This window comes from Lissotriton vulgaris, chromosome 3_1 (genome assembly GCF_964263255.1).
Source record: "Lissotriton vulgaris chromosome 3_1, aLisVul1.2, whole genome shotgun sequence".
Classification (NCBI taxonomy): domain Eukaryota; kingdom Metazoa; phylum Chordata; class Amphibia; order Caudata; family Salamandridae; genus Lissotriton; species Lissotriton vulgaris.
In genome coordinates this window covers 1,529,524,557-1,529,551,982 of record NC_141689.1, presented here as the reverse complement: position 1 = coordinate 1,529,551,982, position 27,426 = coordinate 1,529,524,557, and the positions used below count along the sequence as shown (strand labels likewise).

The 27,426-nt window shown below is 44.2% G+C and overlaps 1 protein-coding gene across 2 annotated transcripts in view; it reads right to left on the bottom strand.

The window, feature by feature from the left end:
* PAPSS1 (3'-phosphoadenosine 5'-phosphosulfate synthase 1) overlaps positions 1-27,426 on the bottom strand; it is a 322,558-nt gene that overhangs the window by 146,620 nt on the left and 148,512 nt on the right. For both annotated transcript variants that reach the window (XM_086962022.1, XM_086962020.1), the window contains exon 7: positions 13,209-13,320. In XM_086962022.1, the coding sequence (XP_086818148.1) occupies positions 13,209-13,320 (112 nt within the window). The remainder of the gene's footprint in view (positions 1-13,208; positions 13,321-27,426) is intronic.

Sequence of the window (27,426 nt, the reverse complement as noted above, 5' to 3'; positions counted from 1 at the left end):
GATCAGGTAGCATGCCAAGCTTTGAACTTCTGCAACTTCACAATAGCCATTTCCCCCTCGTCCTCATGGACATGGACAAAGCCAGCAGCTTACACTAGGGGTGAGATCGGAACATAGGAAGCGGGCAGCTCAACACCTCGACAGCACTCGGCAGAGCTGCATGTTGACCATGGTGACATTCAGGGAACACGCAGCTGCAGCCACAGCCAAGGCGGCCTGCTGCATCTTAGTTTCCCCAGGGAAGCAGCACTGCAGCCAGACTCCATCAGGAAGCAGTACTAATATTTTGAGATCACCTGCAAAGAGTAGCTTACACTGAAGTGGGGGCAGTGCATTCTCCACCGGATGGCCTCATAGTATCACAAGCGAGTCACCGTTGGAGAGATGGACGACATGGCTCCAAAATAACGTTGTTTCAGAGACTAAATGCTAACACAAACTTCATCGTATATCAAATATAGCCTAGGAATTATCAGTGAGCATGTTATGGTCTCGAAAAGTGACAGTTTTCTGCATTTGAGCTTTCATTCTTGTATCTCTTTGATCCTCTTACCACAGTTCTATTCTTTGCTATCAGGGTAGCATAAATGGTGGATTTCTTGTGTCAAGACACTTCAAATAAGACACTCATTTTATACCGTGTCAAATAGTTTGATAATTTTATTTCACTGCTTTTTGAAGTGTTTTTGTTAACAGCCAAGATTTGACTGAGAAAGCCTGGCGTTCTTCCTTTTACGAACAGCACGAGCCTCAGTAACTTTAAACAGACCACTGATCCTGTATGTGTTGTTGATTAAAGCCCAATTGTAGCAAGAAGACACACAAAGTACTCTTCCGGATTGAAAAGAAAAAGCTATCACATTTGCTCCAAGGTTAAGGCAGTCACATGTTACCATAGAGGTAGCAGGCGCTCATCAGCCCTTCTAACAGATGGAGGGATGGAACCCTTCTAAAATGGAGCTCTTTAAAAAGATGGAGGAGTGAAGCCCTCCTAACATGGAGCCCTGTTAACCGATGGATGGCCCCGGCATACACCAGAATCCACAGTAATAAAAAAACGATGGATCTAAAGCAGTGAGAGACCAATGAGACAACTCATGGGCCAAGGCACCACATTTAAACATCCAGAAAAGTTTAGACAGAAACCTCACCCAATGTTTATCCCCACTCATCACTGCCTTATGGTGAAATCGGCTCTCGGTTAGTAAAATACCTCGCGCTGCAAGTGTGGAGTGGTGATGCGCCCTGCAAAAGCGGCGCTGCTGTCCTATCTGTAAGCGCGGACTGGACTTCGTTCAAATCTAAAATAGACGGCATAAAACACCTCAAACTTTGGCCTATAAAAATCCCATGAGTATCAATCACCTTCATACATTCACGGAGGGGTCAAAATCGAACTGTTTGATCAGCCTAATGCTCTCAAGGTGCCATGGAAGAGATCTGAAGACCACTTTGAGGACCAGCCTTTCCACACAAGATGCTGTGACACTGCCAGGAACAAACCAAGTCTGAGCAGTCACCTCATTGAAGGTTTCGATTACCTGGGGCCATAAACCGCAGGTTATTGTCCAGTCTTGAAAGGAAGGGCCAGGAAATGAGAAACAAAGTGATTAAATACAGGTTAGCACTAGGTGCAATAATTACACTTACGCGACACTCCATTTGCTTTGATGTGAAATTAAACAGGTTGACTGCACTGGGGAACTTTCCCTTTGAAACAGAATAACAATCACGACAAGTCCCTCATCTCGCTGTCCAATTCGGACTTCAAAAACAGACCCAGCTTCAAAGTACTCTGGTTAATAAAACCGAGAAAGAGAAGGATGCCAGCGCTGCAGTCATTCACCACCTACAAGGAAGCCGATGACGTCTCTGGCTGGGGTGAATATTACATTTGCATACACCCCTAACAACAGAAGTATAAACTCGACATGTCTGCCAAGGGTCAAACCGCACTCTGCGGCCTCCAAATCACACGAGCACGGGCAGATGTGTCCAGAAGGCTGATAATGCATTCCTCAGATATAGCTTCAAAAATAACAGTGGCTATAAATGGACCCTGTCTCGCCAGTTTAATCAATGATGTAGACATTAAAGCTGCAAATACAAGAGCTTCCTAAAAAAAAAAGACGAAGAAAAAAAAGATGAAAAAAAAAAGAAGGACTCCCACAGTTAAGAAATATTAACTATGAATTGCTGATGGACACGAGGCCTTGGTCACCCACGATGTGCATGCCTGGCTACGACTTTCCTGAACGGTTACTTCAACATGCATTCAATCTTTAAATACTCAACAAGGAGGACAATTGGGGCCCCTCACTGTCCATTATCCTCTCCTCCTCAATCCACTGAATTACGCTCACTGCTATTAAACTCTTATTTCAGACTGTAATGATATGTATGTTGAGATAAGTTCTACTTTAAAAGGCTGCCAAATGAGTGACTTATGTTACATTTGTTACGCATTCTCTGATCAACTACAGAATAAACTGCTCTAAAAAACGTCAAGAAGCAGAAAAAAAAATCGACCCACAGTTTATGTGCATTTAAAAATCACACAGGAACACGGGAGGCAATGAACCGCTGTATGTTCTGGAGGACAAATCAGAATCGTGATCTCAGCAGGGGAGGGAGGAAAGTTTGTAATGCAAGCGGACCAATGTTTTTATTTTACACTACTGAATTTCGCAAAATTTGCGGGTGTGAAAATGTGCATACTTGTTGCCTGTGGGAGACAGGCACATCCAAGAAACATTTGTCCAGAGACATTTTCTCCCATAACTGGCCGCCTGTAATATCTTTGAGACTTCTGAACACGAGATGGGCTGTAATATTCAGTTTTACTCAAAAGACCAGGCAAGTGAATATTGAGAGATTTTGCGTAATTTCCTCTAATTTTCAGAATATTCACCCAAAGAGTTTGTGATTTCTGGCACCCTTAGTTTTTCTTCTTAAAACCCCTGGAATGTGTGGGCAGGTGAAAGTCCAACCCTCCCATCTCCGTAGCTCAGATACCAACTACTCCGCTTTCATGTTACTGGAGTATGTTTTGAGAATTCCAGGTAGCGATCCGAGAATAATACAGCAATAAATCCCCCAAAACTTCCTGATATCAGTAGGAACATTCCCACATTATACATTGTATGAAGCAAAAAAAAAAAAAATGACAGCAAGTAAGAAATAAAAAGAAGCTAGCGTGAAAGAGTGAGAAAGTGATTTAAAGTTGTGATGCTGGGAGCAAAGCGAATAGAAAAGGAAAGAAGTAATGGAAGGTTGTTAAAGATTAGGAAAGGCATAAATGAAAGGTACATAAAAGGGGAAAAGTTCACAAATAGAAGAAAGTGCCACGGCTAAAGGAGAACCAAAGAAGAGGATGTTAAGATTGTATTCTGCACTTAAAAAAAATATTATTCGCTGCATTTGTATTCATAATTTGTTTTTATATTGTTCTTGAAATTTCACTTCTGCTTTTAGCATAACTGTGGGCCATTTTATGGTATTTCACCTCCCTCAGTGGGATGGTTAGCCATGCTGGAATTCCAAAAGGCGAACTACAGATCAGCCGGTTTAAACGTTCAATTCGCTGAGCCATCTTGCCAGCCATTAATATGAATACAATCATCACTGTAGTCGTAGTAACCAAAGTGGTAATAATATTAGCTCTATAATTATGGAAATGAACATTTCTAGCACCACTGCAGGGCGATTTCGGTGTGTGCGATATGTTTAATATGTGTTCCAGACGTTAAGCCCCAGTGGAGCAGTTACTTGCCTTCATACTCCTGGCGACCAAAAGGGAACCTGTAACAATTAATTTGCAGGCCGAGAAGGACTCCCCTGCGTCCACAAACAGAAACAGAGCTCCTGTTGAGGTAACAGGCGACCAACACTGCCTGATCCTGATGTGTCTGCATACATGAGCCATAAGATCTCCAGGGACCACATACAAAAAAATATTTTTTAAACCAGAGACCGAAGGAAAGCTTTCAGTCACGAAGGAATATTTGTTTGTTATCATGGGGGAGAAGATGGATTCCTCGTGTTTAGTGAAACAGGAAAGAAATAGGTCTGCTTTGAAAATCAGCAGAGCACAAAGCTCGATTGGTGTATTTTTTTCAATTCAAATCAGCATAAAAATTGAGCTGCTAGCAGTGCTTTAATTTGAGCCGGTGGGTGCCACTGGCACTCCTTTTTGGGGACCACCACTTTTTCGCAACAGACATTTACCGATAGCAAGAGAGGAAAAAAACACACAAAGCGGAAAGAGGACGAGAAAGACAAGAAAACCTGTCAAAAAGGTAGAAAGCAGGAACCTGCAAGAGTGAGATAAAGGAGCAGGGAGTGTGTGGTAGTAAATTACATATGCATGAGGTGGAATAAAGAGTATGTAGCCTTATTTATAGTAGAGTTTTACATAGCATGTACAAGACTATCGGGTGGCAGAGCGCTATACAAAGCTGGCATGGTACAAAAATGGTAGGCAATGTACCAAAACATGGTATAGGTCATGAGGGCAGTTTTTACAAGAGTGGGAGAGATAAGCACACGTAGTGAATCATCATTACTGGCATGAGCAGAGTCCGATGGGTGTCAGAACGGTATCAAGATGTGACAAAACGGTAAGCATTATACCAAAACATGATACAAGTCATGAGGCCAGTGTTTTCAAGAGCAAATGGCAAAAGGGGAGATAGGAACACATGGACAGTCAACGGTACTGGTATGAGCAGAGTCTGATGGGTGTCAGAAAGGTTTGAGGATGACTGGTAAACACAAGAAAACGTTATCGGGGATATGGGCAAAGGCGTGAACAAGAAGCAACAACAAGCCGGCAGGAAAGAGTTGCTCATGAGGCGAGGGAGTTATGTCCTCAATGTGAGAGGAATTTGTTGGATAGTAGGATTTCTACTTCTTTCCGAAAGAGGATTGTAGATCGGTTGCATCTGACCTTGGGAGGAAGAGAGAACTTTTGTGGTTTAAGTACTAGTGTACTTGTGCTTCTGGAAGATCTGTTAGCACTTGAAAGGGTCTGTTTCTAGATCAGGTAAGAGGGGGGGTATTGTGATGCAGCAAGTTAAGGGTCATACACACAATTTTGAGATGGATCCTAGCCTCATAGGGTAGCCATTTCAAAGTTTGGAGGTCAGGGGCAGTAGTTGGTGGTATCGAACAGATCAGAGTTGCGTTTTTTAGGATAGGAGCTAGGAGTAACCTGGCCACTTTTGAGGCAGTCTGGAATGGAGCCTTGGGTGAGTGAGGCGTTAATTTTCATAGTCCATAATGGGAGTTAGGAGGTGACAGGCCTCCTTGAGGTGTTTAGAGGGAAGGGAATCGATGAAGTGGTTGGAATATTTCAGAGAGGTCGCTAGCTTTAAGTTGCCATTATCAAAGGTTTTAAAACTAGACCAGGCGGCGTTTTCAGGAATGAGGGGAGGCTTTCTCGGGCATGCGTCCTGATCTAGTGGGGTGGGCTGTAGAAGGGTTTTTCAAGGAAGGAGTTTCATGGCGTTCTAGATCTCAATGGTGATCAGCATGGTTTTCTCAGCCAAGGAGCATGCAAAGGCTTCACAGTTAGGTTGTGTTTTGTTGCCGGAGGATGGGGATCGATTTTGCGGTTCGTATGGTTCTTAATTTTTTTTTTAAATTGTCGATTAATTACCGTATCCAGTTGATTTTGGAAGAATGCTGCTTTGGAGATCCTGATGTGTCTATTGTAGGCACTATTTCTTTGTTGTAGAAGTTTGAGGTTGGACATAGAGGGGGTGTGTCGCCATTCCATTTCTGCAAGTCTGAGGTTTAGCGTTTCTCGTTACGGTTACTATTGAAACAAGGGTTGGATCTTTTAAATGGGATTCGCTTTCGTTGTTTGGGGCAAGGGTTTCCAGGATTTTTAATATGGAATTGATGTAGTGTTCAGTGAGGTCATGAGCATCATGAATCATGAATGGAGGAGGGCGGGAGTAGGATGTCATTACTAAAAGCCGACAATGTGAATGGGTGCCTTGGACCCAATGTTTGGCTTTCTCTGGTTGGCCATTGATGACAGTTGCCCTTTCTGAGAGGAAGAAGATGATGCAATGGTGGTCAGTCCCATCCCAAGGTTGGATAGTTTCAATGTGTATGGTGTTCTCTCTTGCGATGATTAAATCTTGGGTGGCCTGTTTATTATGGGTTGAGCTGTTGCAGGCTTGGATAGGGGGGAGTTGCTGGAGGAAAACTTTAAACATGTTCCCGAGCGAGTCGCTGGAATTGTTCCAATGAATGTTGAAATCTTCCAAAAAAATCTGGTTGTTATGTTCTTCAATGTAAGAGGAGATAATCTTCATGATCTGTTGATCGTGTGGTTATCTGCGGGAGGGAGGATTATCTCCTTGGTTTTCTGCGCATTGACGAACACTGACCGCTAGAGAGTACCTGAATCTTATAAAAGTGTTACCACATAAACCCAGCAATGAAAACAGTTCAGCGGTTGCTGGGAGAAAACAGAAGTTTGCAGTTTTTTTGTACTGTGCTGAAAGCGCCCTGGAAGTTAAGACTGGAGAGCCTGCAAAATCTTGACCCTCATTACATTCAAACAAAGGATTTTGGGACGGTTACGTCATATCAGATTACCCAAAATACTAAAAAGAGATTGAAATGCAGAGGCAGTACCATAGGAGTTAAAGACCTAAAGTTGTGGAATGTACTAAACTGGACATTGAGGGAAGAACCAAGCACCACAATGCAGGAGCTACCGTTTGATCTATACAATGCACTGAGGTAGAAAAGAGGCAACAAGATAGAGCTCCTGAATAAATAACAATAACATTCACTAATCCTGCCTCTATAGTATACAACCGATGGGCTACTGGATTTACAAATACATATTTTTGGAATATAAACAGGATGCCGATGGCCACTATGCACTGGGTAGTTTCAGGGAAAAGATATACGCGTGCATATCAGCAATATGCGCTACAATGCAGTCCAGATCCACCATTTTTGGTCACTACTTTCACCAGTAAAAAGGAGACATACTCCGGGGTGGGTGACCCCTAAAGAGATTAGACAGGTACTGCTCGGCCTAATAGCTACTCCAAAAAACAAAACATTAAGTAGATGTTTTCCAACCCTGGGTTTGGTGCTCATAAAGAGAAAAATCATAATAGTATGGCTCCGCCCTAGACCTCCGCTAGAAGGGGAATGGATGAAGGACATTTGTGAATGGACAATAGCGGAAAAGGTACGAATGAAGACAGTTCGTGAAGATGAAAAGCTAGAAGAAGACCTCCAGGCATGGTATCAAATGTTACAGGATCTTAAGGGGGAGCAGGACACCGGGACCCAAGAGTCCACACACGGGACAAGGGTTTTGCCACACAGAAGAAGCTAGGATATTGGTGCAGCAAGATACAGGCCCGACATTAAAGAATAGTGTATAACAACCATGCAAAAGCCCATTATAGCCCGGATTGTAGTTGGGAAGGGAAAGGGTAGAGGGGTAGGGATGGACATACCCAAGTTAGGATTGGCATAATGTTTGTAAGCCTTGGAGGAGTGCATCAGAGATGCACATGACATCAATGGAGGGGATACGGATGGGAACTCGGACTCCCCCCTATTCAGATCTCATGACATGTACAGATAATGTATTGCAATGTTGAAGATGATCGGACTGAACCCGATGAGATGATTGATAGGAATAGGAGACCACTTTGATGTCTCAACATTTGCCTGTAACATTGTCTTGATGAAATGTAAATGCCAATTAAGTAACCTTTTAAAAAAAAAAAAAAGGAGACATACTTGTTTAAAATCATTAAAATCTTCTGTTCAAGTAACTCGAGAGGTTCCTTAACAGGGACTTCACATGCGACTACCTACTTCATGAATGACATGAAATTGTAAGCGATGCAGTCAGTGTTTGCATGCAGTGGGTAAAATGCAAGTTTTAATGACAATGAGTTGTTGTCTATTAACAAATGACAGTTGGTTCTTTAGCCATGCACACTTATAATTGTACAGCTGGGACACAGGTGTCATCTCCTCAACTCTGGTTTAAAGTCTTGGGCGTACACCTCAAGAGTTTCTGGGGTGGGGTAGGTGGGTCAGACTTTAGAATATTAGAAACACAACAAACACCACCCCTTCGCTCAAGCTGTATGCATTTTGCAAACAGGAGATATTTTAAGACATTCTCAGGCTTATTTTTTGTTGTTAATTAAGCCTAAAATACTTAAACTAAGAATAGCTCATCTCAGTAATCAATGTTAAAAAGTCCTTTCATACGGACTTTGTGCTAGATGTAGGTAAATCTAATTTACCGATTCATAAATACCGAATTTTACCGATTCGGTATTTATGAATCGGTAAATTAGAAGGAGGCAGATGTAGGTAATATTTAAAACACAATTACCGAATCTGTAAGATTCGGTATTTACCGATTCGGTAAATACCGAATCGTTATTGCCCATTGATTCCTATGGGCCTTGAAGCCCATAGGAATCAATGGGAAATACCGATTCGGTATTTACCGAATCGGTAAATACCGATTCCTGCAAGGGTGCAGGGGGTGTCACTTTGACACCCTCTAGCACCCCAAGTACAGGCTTGTGTGACATGTGGCACACATACATGCCCTAAGGGCATGTCTGTGCGTCACATGGCACAGGTGTGCATGCACACCTGAAATCAGTATTTTACCACCCAATAGGATTGGGTGGTAATTACCGACTCCTAAAGGGCCTGTGGCACTCTGTGAAGTGCCACCTACATATGGATTTACAGAATCAGTAAATTTACTGATTCGGTATTTTACCGATTCTGTATATTTACCGAATCGGTAAATTTACCGATTCTGTAAATCAGATGCCCCCTACATCTCAAAAGCCAAATACCGGTCGGAAACGGCCGAAATCGGCCGTTTCCGACCGGTATTAAGGCTCCTACATCTGGCCCTAGATCTTTAAGATCTAACTAAACATGTTCTATCTTTCCAAGTAACTAAAGCAAGGAAACACAACTGGAGATAACAGGGTATGTATCTTACAAACTAGCTACACGTTCAGGATTAATAATGTTCATCACATATCTTATCCTTTAATAAACTTACATAGAGGGGTAGAGGGATTCAAACGAAAAAGGCGTGGGATTTGCCTGAGTTTAATACATAAGGCGATCTACTTTGCTACAACTTCTGCCCTTTATTGCGAACATACAAACTTGATAAAATAAGTATAACACTAGGTAGGGCTTGATGTCCAAATCATGTCAGCTTATGGACTTTCTCGATCAGCTGAGATGGATTCACCGAGGAGGTCTAAAGGTTTACTCGCTCTCAAATGTGATTCTGGCCACCACATCTTTGCAGACCGATAAAGGAACGCGGAGGCTAACTGCAAAGTAACACAAGCAGCATGTTCAGCACAAAAACATAGGCGGCCAATTAATACCATCTCCAGACAAGACAGTAACAATCCTGGAGATTTCAAAGTCTGACCTAAGGGTCCAGGTGCTTGACATATAAACATAAAAGAATGCATGGACCCAAGATAGTTTTGTGCTGTAAACATTTTAAATTCCTACTGGAATCACAACAAACCAAAATATGTATATTATAAGTGAGCACAAATGAGATGAAAATCTGTTGATTAACCCCTTCGCTGCTGATGACCGTCATCAGCCACGGTGGTCGTGTGCGGATGACGAGCTGAGCTCGTCATGTAACGCGGCTTTTAGAAAAAAGCCGCACAGCGGAAAAATAACCGCTGCAGCGATGCGGTTAAATTGATCATCAGAAAGTTACTTTGAGCTCTTGTGTTCTCACAGTTTACGTAGCACCTTATTCTTTTAAAGGGCCCTTTGCTCATGCCTGGACTGAGCCAATCACGTCTGATAAGCTCGCGGGAGAGCAAATTTAATTCTATTCCCTAGCAGGCATGTATACCATTTTAGTGATTTATAGACTACCAACTTCGTTCGTAAATGCTTTCAATAAACACCTGGTTCAGCACAGCATGAGTGGACATCCAATAGGACAACGGCTAAAGACGTTACCAATATGCAGACACTTGAGCAGGCGGCAAAATGGAGTTGTTGATGATCTGCTGTGTTTCACTTGTAGTGCTTTTCAAATAATATGCTCTTCTAGACCTCCTTTGTGTGCTCTTGGTCCCGAGTCCGTGGTAGTTGTGCGACATTGACAGGTCAAAGAGATCCATCAATTAAGAGAACCATAGTAGTGCTCTCCAGTCCCCGATTTGCAATGTTCTATGAATCAAATTTATAAGCTGAACTACACTTGCAAGAGGACTAAAACTATAGTCTAAACTGCCTTCAAGCAAAGAGATTGCCAACAACAGCTCGCCCGCAGAAGGCATCACTTGTTGATTTTACTTAAAAGTAAAAACAGCCAGTAAAACCAGTCATCAGAAAACCGTGGCTATCATCAAAGGTAATATTTTCAGAGGCGCAGAAAGAGGTTCCTGGATACATATCTGAGTGCAGATTACAAGACAGGAGAAATCAATGAAGAAGACATGGACAAAGTGGACAACAGAGATGCAAAGTCTGACACAGGATGTTACTGTAGAGAGCGAAGGCAAGACTGCAGCAGCATACAAAATAGGCAGACCAATTCACCACAGAGTCCCAAAAACAATTGCCTTCTATGGCAATTTTCTAGGAACATACACCTAGGCAGTGGCACATTACACCGAAGGAATAAACGACACCCCTTGCAAGGGCTAGAAATGTGCATCTCTCGTAGTTAAGGATTTGCCTCAATTACCTTCCCAATGCGCCTGATGGCAGGAAATATTTCAGAAACCGTGGACACACGTAAATCTGTGGACTACCTCTGGGTCTGGACAGAGTCAAGTAGCTGTTATTGTGACCACCTAGAGGCCCAATGGAGAAAAGGATCCACCCCAGCCACAGAACTATTTTCACCTACAACAAAGAGCACAAATCCAAGGGAGCATGGACCAATGAAGATCTCATGAATGACCTTGAACAAAGTAAAATAGCAAAGGAAACAGACCAAATGTCACAAAATACTTTGTACACCAACACACCTAGTGGGTTTTATGGTTTGACCCCAAAAGGGGAGCCCTCCCACACCTTCTGGGTGGACTGCTACAGTAATTAACACCATCAAAGCACCTTTGACAGTCAATCATTTATTTATTTATTTATTTGTATGGGCCTTCTCTAAAATTGTCACAGCTCAGGGCTCTTATAATGATCATACAAACAGTCAATCCAAGCAAATGGGGAGACAGAAGAACTAGCAATATGGTGTAAAGACAATCCAGATTAAGGAACACAAGAAAAAAAATAAAAAAGTTCAATTAGATGCAGGCTCGAGAAGTTATTCACCCTGTCCTTAACTACCGGAGAAGATGTTGTACTATATCAGACAAACGGGGCATTTCCCATGGATATAAAGAGATGAGGCCTCTAACGAGATCGGTCCTTTTCACAAATGATCAGATCTACACAAAGGGTATATGGACTCAGATCCTGTAAGCATTTGAAAGAAATATGTTGCTCGAGGGCTTCCGGTCTGAAACTGTGAGAAAACTCATAATGTATGGCTCCCATAGAGATACATTAGTGTGAGTTCAGCATTCTGAATACAGTTACTCTCCACTAAGATGCAGCAGCAGTGGGAACTAAAAGTCGTAACAGCGCACAACTGTAGATAGGTAACTGCATAAAGGGGGAGGTTTTCAACTCTAGGTTTTGGGTGACATCCAGACAACTCAAGCTTTCACTCTATATCTATTTGATAAAATTCAGACCCACTGGGTCAATAACTACGGTGTCATTCACAATTACCAATCATATTCTCTCTTCAATGCTGACTATTCAGCTACTTCTGCTCTAGATAACATATTAATGAGAGCATAAATAGGGCTCATTTTTTTCTCTTATTCCACCGCAAGGGAAAATTGTCTCGGATGATAAAGGGATGCACCAGTTTACACTGGTAGAGGCTCTCTTTGTCTCCTCTAGGATCTGGTGTGGTACAGAAATTGTAAAGGAATTGCTGGATTCTAGTTTTTACAGGTCTATAATTTGGCAATCCAATGTATGAGGTTAAAAAAAGAATTATAAGAAATAATGGTTCGTTCCTGTTCTTTGAGAATGACATGACTTTACATCCCAACATCTCCAGAGAAAATTGTGAATTTTCATGTACATTCTAACACTTAGAGAACCGCCTCAGTCAACTGGACATTGGCTTTGAAGTAGAGTGAACAATGCCGTCTAGTGCCTAGTATTCAGTGGTGGAAGTGAGGCCTTTCCTCGCTAGTACACATTTAATGTGAAGGTAAAAAATGCAACAAGGCATTTGTAACATTTCACAAATATTCTAACCTCGTGAAGGAAGAATTTTGGCAATTCAGACAATATAATTTTGCAGAGTTAATTGAGACAGCCATACACCAGCAGACCTCAAATTATGCAAGTCATACATGCTCGAGTTGTCTGTGAATAGGTCCCTAAGCCTTAGCAGGATTAGTTAAAAAAAACGTAATTGTGTGAGACTTAAGATTTCTTTTTGAAATAGGTTAAGAGTAAAGCCTCCAACTAAAACATTAAAAAATAACATCAGACACGATCTGACCAAGTAATCCATAAATTTAAAAATGGGATGTTGGGTCAACAGAATCCTCTCCGATTCAAAGTTAGCTTTCTTGTATATCAATTTGCAAATATGGGTTGATACAAAATTTGTGCAAGGAAAATGCATAACCAGTTAACACTAATAGTGGGAAAAGCACAAGGCTAATCCATATATGAAAATACGTTTAGTTTTTCCTTCTGATCTTCTTATGGGTCAGTCCAGGCCAAAGATTACGGAACTGGTTCCTACCAGAAGTGGTAATCCTGGGGGAAGTGGGAAACGGAGCCAGGTAATTCTTCTCTCCAGGTCTGCCCTGTGAATCCCAACTACTGGTGTAGAGAGTAAGGAACTGGGAAGGGGCCTACTTTTCAAACCACCATAGTTTGGGTAGAAGTAGTGATTAGCTGTCAGTACCAGGATTGTTCACAACATTAGAGAGCATGAAAGGAGCAGGCTACTTCCATTGAACTCCTGTCAGCTTCAGACATCCATGTTCCTGAAGAGGACCTGGTGGGGTACCATATAATGAAATAAGGGGTTGGAGTGGAGGGCAGACACCAATGACTAAAATCAAGCTCATCACTAGATTTCTTACCATCGAGCAAACAATCGAAGTGAAGGCACTGCAAGTATTCTCGCTCCCTCATGAATCCATTCAGCGGGGTCGCCCAGCCTTCGGCCAAAACCTGCACCCACTGCATATCTACCTGTAAAAATAAAATGCACATTAGAGGTTTTTTTTCCTTCTTTAAGATCTGAAATCAATATTCAATACAAATTCACTTACGGATAAGTCCCCGCAGAAGAATATAATACATTTTACAAAATAATTTTGCAGACCGTGTGAAGACAGACTCCACAAAACTGATGAACACACGGGTTTCTCTAAACCAATCTATATTTCCCTAGAGCTTCAAAGCAACAACTGCTCAGCATCCTGAAACCATCCAATCACCTCACGGACCCCCTCCCTGCCTCCGCAGTAAAATACTTTACCCCTTTGCTTCTCCCTCTCTGGACTAAAATTATCAAAAGCTCTCTCCAACAAGGAAGCATACCTGACTCCCTCAAAGTTGGCCAGGTCACACCTCTACTAAAGAAACCTACAGCCGACCCCTCTGATCACAACAATTACCGTCCCATCACCAATATCCCCACTCTCGCCAAACTCCTGGAAAAATGCGCACAACTACAACTGACCAAACACATTGAGCAATTTGATCTCCTCAACCCTCACCAGTCAGGCTTCAGAGCAGGACACAGCACAGAAACTGCGATGACTCACATAATTGACGACACACTTCAAATGCTAGACCAAAACGACACCTGCCTCCTCATCCTTCTTGATCTCTCTTCAGCATTCGACACCGTTAAACATGAGAATCTACTAGAACTACTAAACACAAGAATGGGTTTATCTGGAACTGTTCTCAAATGGTTCACTTCCTTTCTTCACAACAGGTCGCAGAAATTCAAGAGCAACAACTTGATGTCCTCGCCAATACCTGTAACACTAGGCGTCCCCCAAGGATCCTCTCTATCCCCAACTTTATTCAACCTAGTCATGGAACCTCTCACCACCTTGCTACAAGCATCCAATGTACACTTTCACATGTACGCCGATGACACCCAACTTTACCTCAAATTACAATCCCCCAATGACATCCTGCTCCTGAACTCAACGATCAGATGCACCCAATCCTGGCTTGCAGATAATCACCTCAAACTCAATGCCCTGAAAACAGAGTTCCTTCTGATCTCACCTCCAGCGAAGATATCCACCACTCAAATCTGGCTTAAACACCTAACCGCACTCAATGTCCAACCCACCATCGTGGACTCAGCAACATCCTTAGGCATAACACTTGACACCAATCTCAACATGCAGCAACACATCAGCAAGGCAACAAAGGGAGCGAACTTCCAGATCAATACTCTGAGGAAACTTAAACCCTACCTCCCAGCCAAAAACTTCCAAACCGCAGTACAAGCACTAGTCATCCCACGAATTGAATACGGCAGCACCGCCCTCTGCGGACTCCCCCTAACTACAACCGCACCACTAAGAGCTTCTCTAAATGCTGCAGCGAGACTCATCACTGGGTCAAAAAAACACTCCCACATTACCCCCGACTTGAAATCCCTGAATTGGCTGCCTTTTGAAGCCAGAATACATCTGAAAATCGCCTGCATGACACACAAGGCGGTACACCTAAACTCACCCGGCTACCTCGCTCAGAAATTGACAATCTCTGGGGGAATTAGAAACACGAGAGGCACAAATTTATAACACAAGAATGCAAGCGCCAGATTTGTTCAATCATGCTATCCAGGGCTTACATGCACAGCTGTCTAAAACAGTCAAAAATAAACAGTGAGAATTGGACCCAATGTACCACAGCTCCCTGATCACCATCAGGGACAGGGTCGGTACAAAATGGCCGCATTCAACAGGACAATTAATTCTTCTATTCCCTGGGGCAATAGTTGGTGCAGACTGTACTAGCAGGCAAGGGGTCTGTTAAGGAGTTCCAGAATACTGTGGGGTATTATGAAGAAAAAGAAATCTCACCAGGTTAAGTCTGTGACCAGCATAAAAGATATTAACCTCTAGATCACGGTGTTCCCAGGGTATGCCTACAGCAAATGTCTCACAGCGAGATCAAAGAACTGCACGGAAATACTATTCTTACAAAATAACTTTTCTCTGATTTGAAGACTAGCGTTGCAACAGGTTGTTCGAATACCAGTTTCACACTTTTAGCATGCCTGGATCATGCAGGTGTAAAAGATATTTTGATTAATAAATAATGTTTGTACCGTATTATGAATGTCTTGCACTAAAAACGACAACTCTGCACCTTACAGAACTATACTTTCTGCACCTTACAGAACTATACTTTTCTGGAACTGGCTGAGCCAGGCCCAGACAGCTTGTATTTCAAACGTGGGCAATGTTTGTTTTCATGTCTCACTGAATCCACATGCAGCAAAATGAACATGAATGCTTTCTGATTACGTACTGTTCCGGGTGAGCCTCGGAGGAAGCAGTTCTGCAAAATGTAAGTAACTGCTCGGGGGCCCTTCCTGCCTGTGTTTCAGAGCGCCTATATTTTTTTATAAGTAAGTTATTGTTTTGTGAGTAACTAGATTTGTACTGTTACATCCGATTACATCAGGTCAACAGTGTGCTCACTGAAGAGTAATTTAGGGGATGATATTGGGTTGGTGTTCAATCCTAATGTATTTAAACTGGACTGTGATTCACTAAGCCAATGTTACTTTTTACTCACCTCATGCCGAATTTTGGATTTTCCTTGTGATTTTTATCATAACAAATGCTTAATCTGGAGGCGAGCAAATATTTTTGGTCCCAGGCTCAGAGTACAGACTAGTGCTAATCTTCCCAGGCTTAGAATGTACACTATTTTGCGAGGCTTATGCTGCCTTTGACTGGGCTCTAGGCTAATTCCCTATATTGACTGATCATCTTTTTTTTGCATTCTGTAAGGAATTTAAATCTTAATAAGCCTTCATGGGTTCTATTATTTTAGTGATCACAAGAAGGCTTATTTAACTTATGTTGTCTATTTAAATGACGTTTTATTTATTATGGGGCACATTACCTCATCTATTCCTGAGGATATTACCGCCCTGCTGCTGCTCAGATGCATGATCTACTATGCTATCAAATTATCGCATATGGCGTCAATAAAGGTGTAAATATAGGGGTTGCATGGAAGTGCTGAAAAGGAACGTGGATGTCCGCGTCATTTACTCTTCATAGTATCATGATGCTGCGCTGGCCACTGCTCTCCCAGAGGTGTCACAACAGACTGCAGAAACATCTGCATGCTCATCACATGAACTTTACGAACTCATTACATCTGCACATGTAAAGCTCGGCTGAGCCTGAATTTGTGAAGGAGGGTCAGGATTCTACAAATGCAATACACATTTTCTACACAATGAATGTCTTGTGAATTAGGCACTGGGCCATTACCTCTCGGTTTATAAGTAGGTCTATCACCACCTAGTGGCTGGTAACGGAAAATGTCCAGGAGCTACAAGGTGTGAGGCCAAGGGTACATGTATATCCCCAATTACACGTGCCTTGCAAGTTTCACGCCCCTGCTGCCTCTCAGCCACATTTCATTAACCATCACCAGCAAATAATGTTGGCATGCCAGCAGCTGCGGGGGCCTAAGAAACGACAAAACATATTCACAACAATTTTTAGGGATCCTCTCTCCCTTCCTATTGTGCATGGAACTAGTTTTCTGATAAAAGCTCTCCTGCAGCCCTAGAGAGCCTGTCTAGGGAGAAGCAGTTACATAAGCGGTGTGAGGAATCCCTTCGCGAACCTCAAGTGTGCACATGATTCTACACACCAACTTGCAGTCTTAGTCCTACCTTGCATGCATCTACAACCAAAGCAAAGTGGCATGTATTAGGCAAGTCATCATCCAGCAATTAACAAAGGCCTGGGACATCGACGAGAAAGGCGCAATCTTGCCATCGGTGTCTGTGTAAATATATGGTAACTTTTAAAGAGTTTTCTTATGGCCAAAGCAATGTTTCCGGTTATAGTTATTAATAGTGAGCACACACCAAACTGAAATCACGACAAAGTTACCTAATAAACTGTCTGCAATCAATCAGCGGCGCATGCCGGTAAATGTGCACGTGTTGAGTGCAGGAAGTGGAGGACCAGCACTCTTTACATGCGCGCCCTTTTGGAATTACTTCTGGTTATTGGATCAATTAACAGCATCAAGGTGCCAAAGCATGCAGGCATCTGAAGGTTAGACCAAGGATAGCAAAGTCAACCCTACACATGAACTGTAGACCGTGTCGCAACCGCCAGAGCCTGAATAACGGGCCATCTTTATCAGGTCAAAGGTCAAGCCAAAAGAGTGCTCCATCTCTGTGGGGGCAGTGTGGAGTGGCACAGTGCCACCTACTTGAACATGGGAGCACTGATTGGAGAAACCTTTTCTGGATCTAGTCTGGCATCCAGGTAGTCTACTAGGGTGAGGGATCTGTGGTTAGAAGTACATATCAAAACGGGCCGCACAGTTCCAGGTATAAGGTCATGGGTTGGCTTCTCTTGCACCCCATGTTATGTATTGGTTTATTATGGCCGATTTTCTCCCATCATCCTATTAACATTAGGAGGAAAAAAATAAAAAGGAGTCCACAACCTAACGAGTAAGTTGCTTTATTCGGTGCCATATATGGTAATGGAATTACACAAACACCGTGTGATGTACACTAGGAACGGAACCTTCCGAAAAGTAATCTGTTCAGTGGGAAAAAGCCATCCCTCTTCAGACCACACCTTTCGAGCAACTTGATCACTTTACAGTGGCCTCAGTCAGCCAGGTTTGTGAATATTGCATGTGTGATTATAAAACCATTACCACATATTTATTAATATAATACAATGTTACACTGTAGATTCCATGTATTTTGGGACCTTTTTACAGCCTCCACTCGGGGGACGAGACGTGTTGGGTGTCAAATTAAACCCTATGGAAAACAAGAACAGAAATAAATTGGAAAAAACACAAGAACTTTTTATTGTGTCATCATCTGCATGATAAACTGACCCACACTGAATTTATGTTTCTACTTGCTTTAGTATGCAGCTACAAATAATTTGTAATATTGATGTTTGTTCTAAGCATAGGACCAAACCACTAGAGGTCTGGTTGCAACAGGTTGAATGTCTGGCATTGAATCCGCCTATTATATTATCTTCTGTACAATATACTATAGTGCCCACGAGCTTCTTGCCACTGGATTCAAGCAAGACGGGCTGAAGACGGCTGTAATGCCAGAAACCGGTCCTCGGAAGCTTGTTTCCGGTCTAGGGAAGGTATGGCTTGGCAGTTCAGGCTGGACTGTTCCCATGAGGCACAGGGTCAGACTGATTTGCATATGGCCATGTCTGAACTGGGGTGGCAGAGTGGGCTAAAGAACGGTGATGGATTAAACCCAGATCTTTTGACTGGGGGTGAGTGTTTGATTGATTCAGATGCTCCGTCCATCACCACCCCCTTTTGTACCGTTTATACTTTCGTAGGCTGAAAGTTTCTGCCCAGAGTTCAGTTCCCAAACAAATGATATGGTTGATCGAGGTGAAGAGATCTGTCCGTAGGTGAGCGAAGAATATTTCAGACCTGCAGGTCAATATTCAGTTAATGGTTTGCAACGGAAATAAATGACTTTGCTTCAATATCTTTTTATACTGTTCAAAAAAAGGCTATATTGCATCCTGTATCATTCCCGTGGGCCCTATTCGCTCAATTACAAATAACTTTATAAAATAAAAATCACTGATGTGCATATGATCGCAATTTATCTCTCTAGAGGTTTTCCTATTGTCTTATCTTTGAAACATTAAGGTCTTATTCCGACCAGAGTTTGCTGAACTTGGGATGATCAGGTCTACTATGAAGTTTTTACAAAAAGACCCCTTTCAGGTTCTTTTTTTGCCTGCAAATGTAATGAATGTTTGTTCTTCTCTTTTGTTGGATACATATACATGTTTATGTTCAGGTTGAGAGCACCGCTTTTTAAACAAATGTCCGAATTTGACAGATTTGGGTCCTGCATAACCACAGCAGATTTTCCATTACAATTTATCATGTCTCATATGGAGACAATTATGAGTCACTTCTGCTCAGTGTAGGCATCAGGTATATCAGAAATGTTCAAATTAATCCACACAACTATGTATCCTGCTCTTTGAACATTAGATATGGAATGCCTAAGGCTCAATCGAAAGACGGCCATGCGAATATTTCACAATATTTTGTAAAAAGCAATGCTACCACTAGAGTTCAAATGAGGACTGGGTTTAGAGTAATTGTATTTTAAACAAAATAGCTAAACCCTGATAGGTCAGAACCAGAGCTGCATCAACATGGTGGAAAAGAGGTAAGATAATGGGCAGAAATATGCCCTCAAAACTACAAAGGGCATTTGGGGTCAATGGATTAAAAAAATGGTCTTATGGGGACATTCTAGAGAAAATGGCTGCAGCCATCAAGGTGCTACGCCCTAGCCTCAGCCTGCATTTGGCACCAATCGTGTGGCGAGCACGGCACAGGCATTAGTAGGCGATAGCCGCGCAGTAAACCCCAAAGATTCTCTTTGAGGATTGAGTGCATCCACAGACGAGAGACTATGACATGTGCTACATGGAGCTCTGGGCACCACCTCCAGATTGCAGGTGGTCGGTGAATAGTAGTACCAGATGTCGAGGGGGTTTCATGGTGTGCTGGTTACAGCTGATGTAGAAGAATGACCACGGCCTGATACGGATACGGCTAGATGGAGGGTAGCACCTAGAAAAACTACAGAGCTTCAGCTTGTGCAGATGGAGAAAAGGCTGAGGTTCTGCAGACCCTTGAACAGACAGGAGAAGCATGAACAGTGGAGCGGGCTGAGGTCGCACTTAAAGGACACCCAGACACAGAGAGGCACCCCTCTTGTGAACAGGGCTTATGCGATGAGGGTAAACCTGGAGTGTGCAGCAGGGGGTTGAGACGAGTAACAGCCTCTACCCCGCAAGGTATTCGCTGATCTGATATGGACTCCAAAGAGATCATCTATGGCTGCAGACAGTGGTTAATCCTAGACTGTACCCAGAGACAATCTCTTCATATGCTATCACTGGAACAATAAAGAAGTCGACTTGAAACCACTGCTCATACGCTATTGAATAGCATACCCAAACAGCCAACGCGACTGCACAACCTAGGGGGGGCCCGCTGCACTCAAAATTGAACATGGGTTGCTATTTTAGGATGTACCTACTCCAGCCGTACAGCATATGCACTGACAACAAGCCCAGAAACTATATTAGAGTCTGAACCACATGGCACAGCTAAATTGGAATAAATCACTATTAGAGAGGGCTTGAGATGACTCCTACAGGAGCGAGGCACAATCTACAGACATTCAGAGCTGCGGGTGGGCTAAGAGTCAGAAGCAATAGAGCAACACAAGTAGATCTGGAAAGGCACATGTGGCCCAAAGCACATCTCACTCTCTCTGTAGGAGGCACAGACTGCTTAGCTGAAGGACAGCTGGGGGAGGGGGGGGGGGCTTGGTACTGGAGGGAAGAGGCACCAGACCGTGGCGCCATAGTGGATCCGACAACACCAGAGGAAGTCCAAGCACTGGACGAAGCATAGGAGGAGATGGAGGGGTGGGCATAAGGAAGGACATGTTTTCAATTGATGGTTGGAGTGCTGTGTGCTGCACAGGTATTTCCCTTAATGACCCCTGGAACAGTGCAGACGTGGCCTATGTCTGAGAGTGGCCAGAGGGGAAGGTAAGCCAGAGAAATTTAAGGGATTCCTGCTAAACTACATTACTATGAAGAAAAAGATACAAGGAAAATCAAGACAGCTAGGGAATTTTCCTCCGAGGGCCACTATCCTCATCTGCAGGTCCTATTAACGATCACACTACTGGAAAAATATTCTTTCGAACCAGTGACCGACGTCCTCCACAAGCATGAAGGGCACTTTTACTGTGGATATCCACCCTGCATCTATTTAGAATCACACAGGAAGCAGTGTGCACTGAAGTTGCTGGATGCAGCACAGAAATCCTGTGGATTTGATCAGGGATAGGAAACTGGCTGAATGAAGTTACAAAGATAGTGATAGGGTTCAACGAGTAGGTACCTTCTGGCGTGGCGGACTGAAATTTAAGGAGATTATGAAATATTAGTATACTCCAAGGGCCAGTGGCAGGTGCTGGGGTAGTGCATCTTTACACATGGGGGCCAAGCAGACAGATGCTAAGGTCTAATTTCCCGGTCTAGATTCACACAGGAAATAGATGGGGCAGAAGGAGGTTTTGAAGTTACATTATGATTGCAATTTACAGAGCCTGGGGGATGAGGGAGGGAAGTAGAGGGGGTTAAGAGTCAGGTGTCACACGTAGATTCTATGTGAGCACACAGAGGTCTACTTTCCTTCAGTACAGGGGGAGCAGACAGAAATCCTTAATACTCTGATTGCGAAGGTTCTGTCAGTAACAAATGGTTTGAAACCCTCACAGGCATACAGAAACGGGTGGACTTTCCTTGACCTTTTTTAAGAAATTTGAGCCAGACTTTGTAGGTAACTCACCTGAAGCCGTGAATGCCATTGACACTCAGTGAAATAGTCACCCAAACGATGACCAAAGTAAGGATTTATCAGATCGACAAGCCAGGTAAGGATCCAATGAAGGATCCGTAGATCGTAGCGGCCATATACCTATCAAGCTTGCCAAAATGCCTAGATTTACAATAAAATATTATCTTAACGGCTCGACAGGGTACTGGTAGATTTAGTGCTCCTGACCAGGCCAGTTTTATAAGACATCGACAGACAGGAGACAACATTAGGTGTTAAACGAAACAGATATCAAAAAACGTAACAGAAGGGGAATCTGGAATTTGTAATAGAACTCTGGCCCCTCAAAACCACGAGGAAACCGAACAGAGCTAACCTTTTAGATGTGTGGGGATTGTTTTTGCCGTTATATGTATATGACTAGATAGAGGAACTACGAGCACCGCAAGTGGACACTAAAAAAAAAAGATTTATGCAACTGGAAGACTTCGCGATCTCATGCCTGGGCAGCAGAGCCTCCATTAAAATGATAATCTTGCCCAAACTGTAACATGTAATCCTTGCGCTCCTGAACCTGGTTTCCAAGGTCTGGGTCAACATGCACAAGGGTCTTGGATTAGGTTTGTTAGGTGCCGGGGGAGTAAGCCTGTATCTTGCGTACGCAAATTTTACAAAGAGGGGGCAAGGAATCCCTAATCTTACATTGTTTCTATGGGTGGCAGAGCTACATGGCCTTGGAATGGATGCAACTCATAATGTTAAAAAAACATGGTGCCTCATTCAACACACTTGCAGGAAGGCACCTCAAGAAGTGCTGTGGCTCCCTAGGACGCAAAGATGACATGCTTTACGGCTCCCCACAGACAAGGGCAACATTGCAAGTTTGGGAAAGTTTGCATGAAACACAGGGGCAGAAGTTGTACCTTTCTCCATTTAATCGCTTATGGGGAACTAAAGATTTCTGCGTGAGCCCAAACAAGGGCAGTTTAGAGAGCTGGGGGGAAAGAGGAATATCAAACTAAGGAATGTGTTCCTTAAAAGGAGCTATAATGAACTCTGCTTCATGGAAACTGAGTGTTTCAGACACTTTCAAGTTCAGCATTGGCTTTCACACCTGTTCACAGAGGAGCATACTTGCAGCTCACGAGGTCTGAAGAGTGCTTCAGAGTAAGACAGAAGGGATGGGTTGTTTTGTAGCTATGCAAGTTGATGGCTGTTCGGCTTGATAGAGGACATGAGGGCACAGCAGGATCTGGGAAACGGAGTGGGAAATACGAAGTAGAGGATTAAAGGGGGAGAAGGGGTTTCTAATTTTGACTGAAGATAAACCATACATATTACTACACTCCCATAAGCGTGTCAAACATTTAATTTTTTTTTTAACGCAATCACTTGGCATGTTGGGGGGGGGGGCATGGCGAGCAGGAATGTTAACTCAAGCTTTCTGGTCATGTTCAAAACAGCAGGCTTCCTGACATGGATCATGCATAGAGTACAGAAGGTTAAGGGCTATGCCGTATTGATGATGTGAGGGCTATGCCGCACTGATGATGTGAGAATACTTGATGTAGCATCCACGTTGGCCCAAGTGATGTCACACATGCTGTAAGTTACTAGCCAAAGAGTCCTCGCCTGATAGGGATATGCGGCAAAGCTGGATACTGAGTTGTAAGATAGAGAAAATATGGTATGTTTAGGCATGGATAAGATCACGTGTCGAGGGGTGCCCCAGGCAAATTTGAAAGGACTTACTGATGGGACAAAAGACGGGGGGAAAGAACATATTAAGAATAAGGGATAAATGTGGAATCCGACCTTTTATTGAGAGGTTTGACCTGCAGTATAGGGATGTTAGAACTTTAAGAAGGGACTGTACCCAAACTCATTCTTGATCTTTAATCACTGCTCCCAGGACAGCCAAACTCGAATCCTTACTTCTGAGGAAATATGGTTCCGACTCCATTTTGTATTGCACCGCCATTTTGTGTTGCCCTCACTCCGGCAACGCGGCGAACAGAGAACTCTTGCCCTTCGTACTGCCACGTATCAACTAACACCTCTATCCTTGAGGTGAAGTCAATTCCAGGAATCAGTCCGACTCACTAATCCTTATCCAAACTGTCTGTTGGCCTTCAGTATTCTTGTCCCGCCTCACTAATCCTGGTTTCAAGCCATCTGTTGGTTTTCATTGTCCTTCTTCCCGCCTTATCCTACCTTGAAAATTAGCCTTTTCTGCAATACACAAACATGTCTACCACTGTTGATTAACTCCGGGACACCATTATTGAATCACCTGTGGGGTTAGTCAAAACATGACCTATGGGGTGGATAATTTAATCATGTGACGCCTTGTTTTTCCCAAAAAACATATCTTTTCATTGGTTTAAATTTTGCGCATTGGGAGTGTGATTTTGCAGATGTAAAAGAATATAAAAGACTGTGAGCCCCGGAGTAAAGGGGCAGTCTCCTGAGAACATACCATTGGTGTACTTCTAGGATCACTGTGCATAGCTGCAGCTAATAAATCCTGTTGTCTACGCTTAACAGAGTGTCCAGTGTCTCTGTACAACAAAGCAGGTAAACTCTGAGATTTAGGCGTGCCCTGCGCCGCTAGGCCCTTAAAGGCCTGGTTCTTCACTTCTGGTCCCCGCAGGGATGGATAAGTGGAAGATTCTATTGAAGGAACTCTGGGCTTAAGATTTGTAGCACATACACACAACTGATGCTGTAGGTGCATTTAAATGTAAGTTTCAACACTGCTGTTTTAGCCACTTGTGGTCATTTAATCAGCCTTCAAATAGCGATACTATGAATGCTGTTCTTAAGGACCCAAGCACATCTGGCCCACAGGCTTCCTGAAATGAACAGTAACAATTGCACACAGGGTTGGTTGCCTTTGTTGACAATTTCCTGCCACTGAGAAAAGCCAACAGCTGCGAACACAGTCTTTCCTCTATAGTCCTAACACAAGTGTTCTAGTCTCTAGAGTAGGTAGACATTGTGAGGGCTTGATTTTAAACTTTTTCGCTATAAAAGGGAGTGTTCCACAAAATTTACATTCCCACAGATGCGGCTTCAACCATAATTTAAGGATAAACCCCCCTGCGACAGAACTGCATAGGTGGAGGACTGTTTGAGCATGCATGTTCTATATGACTATGGGGAAGGTCTTTTTTTCCAAAGGAAGGATTACAAAAATCGAGCAGCCCAATACCTTTTAATAAATCACTTCGCAACAGAAACACATTTAAAGAGGCTCCTTTCACTCTAAGAATCCTTATCTTTGGCATAAAGACAATTCTCAACATCAATTCTATGTCAGGAGCGGAGGCTTCTGATTAGGCTGTTCTTTCTCGTTTATTTCCACTCCAGCAGCCATAAAAAGGTATCAACATTAGTAACAAAACCACATTTCCCATGAGCATCAGGGAAAATTGGAAACAGAAAAAGTCTCGCACATTGACCAATCCCAGGTCATGGCTCCTCATAACTTCCCCTTCTGGTACTCTATCTTCCTCTTTCTTCGCTGCTCCAGCAGCAGACAGATGAGTGCCTTTTGTTTCTTGTGTTTTTCCTGATTGTTAGATTTGTACAACTGTATGCTTATGATTCGCAGTCTGCCGCATTGGGTTACGTGGGGCGACTGAGTGAGCCGCGGGAGCGATCGCCGCTCCTTTCGGTATTCTCTTTCGCTCTGTGCGCGGGCGGCCTCCGGCCGCTAGGGGACCGCGCGCCTGTGCTGCCGCTCTGAGGAGCTTGACCCCCCGCGTCGTGCGAGTCGTTGTGTACGCTTCGTACCTTCCGTCGACGAAGCGGCCTAACGGTCTCGCGCGTAGTGAGGGAAGTTCGGCGGGTACTGTTGGCAGCGCTATTGGCGATAGATATTACAGAGCCCTGCCCGGAGCCTGAACACCCGCACTGCGGGTAAGGTGTTGCTTCAATTTGGGACCGGCCCGGGCAGTTCTTGTGTGCCTCATAACGGAGGCTGGTGGGTCCCGACTCCACTTGTTTTGACCCCGCGACAGCGGGAAGACCTTTCTATTCGGGCTTTGCCCCACCTCAACCCCTGTGCTACCAGCATGGAGTACGACGAATACTATGCTGAGGAGGAGGAGGAGCAGATTATCTACCTACCGGTGGACGACCACTTCTGTAAAGTCATGGATTCCTCCTTGTGGAAGGCGGTAACGCGGGTTGTTGAACCCTTGGAAAAGAAGATTGAGCCGCTTCAAGCCCAATGCCAACCCTCTGGACATGGGTCGGACGCCCTAGGGCGACAGGACCCCAACCCCCCGGCCCAAGCTTCTTCCTCTGTTCCGGACCCCAAGAGAAAACGCTCTGCGGAAACGGGGGTGGACTCGGACGCTTTTTCGCGCCTCAAGAAGGCCTTCCTGGAGGCTAAGACCTCCGACGCCCCTTCTACCTCGAAGGCGATTCCGACTGCTGCTGCAGGGGATGATCATGGTGAAGGTCATGGTGACGGGGATACGGCTGACCCCGACGAGTCTCCGCACACCTCAGACGGGGATGGAGAGCCCGATAATTTGTGGTCCTCTGCACCGGCCACTCAGCCCTCCCATCCGGACCTTAGTGCTGATATGCTCAACTCAGATGAGCTTCTCCACCCGCGCTCGTCTCAATGGGTCCCCACACCCAAGGTGGCGGCCTACATGGCGGCCAGGCTGCGCAAGCCACTAGATCAAGAAGTGCGTAGCTGCCTTCGGGCCGAATGCCCGCGCCCATCCTTGGAGGGCAAAGTTGCGGTAACGCCGGACATCGATCCTAAGATGTCTACGTTTCTCACGAAATTCGTCAAGGACCCCAAAAAGGGTATCGATCGATCGTGGAGGGCCTGCCAAGATAAACTCTTGGATGCGGCAGGACCCCTGGCGAAAATCCTCGACATGGCGGAGGACGCCAAAACCTCTGGTTCGCTGATCTCCCCGGAAATTCTATCCGGTTGGGCGCAGAGGGCAATAATTTTCTTATGGAACGCGAACGTGGCCATATCTACGGAGAGGAGGAGGTCAATCCTGATCAAAATCGACCCAAAACTGGGGGAACTGGCAACCTCCGAGGCAGGCCCTATGGCGGAGGGAAACCTCTTCGGCGACCCATTCGTCAAAGAATTGGGAAAATTCGTTAACACCTTCAACTCACTCGACAAGGCCCAGTCGTCTGTGAAGAGAATCTTCTCCCCTCGTGTTTTTGGAGCAGCCAGCCGAGGCAGGGGCCGCTCGTCTGGCAGGCCCTACGCCAGAGGCTCCAATAAACAGGGCGAGTCCCATCGCGGCCAATATCAGGATCCCGACAAGTTCGGCAACTTCTATCAGACCAGAGGTTACCCCCGCCGCCGTGGTGGAAGAGGACGTGGTGACGGCGGCTACAATAACTCAAGAGGTGACACTTCAGAGTGTGTCGGGTCTGAGAGTGGGGGGCAGACTCCAGTACTTTTTACAAGCATGGTCTTCCATTACCTCAGACGCTTGGGTCTTACAGACCGTCGGAGGTTTTCACATAGAGTTTGCAGGGCTCCCCACACAGCAGGCTCTTCCCAGACCCATCAGTTTTACGCCAGAGCAGATTTCCCTCATAGACGGGGAGGTGGCGGATCTTCTTCACAAGGGGGCAATCGTGCAGACACACTGGCACCCTGGGGGCTTTCTGAGC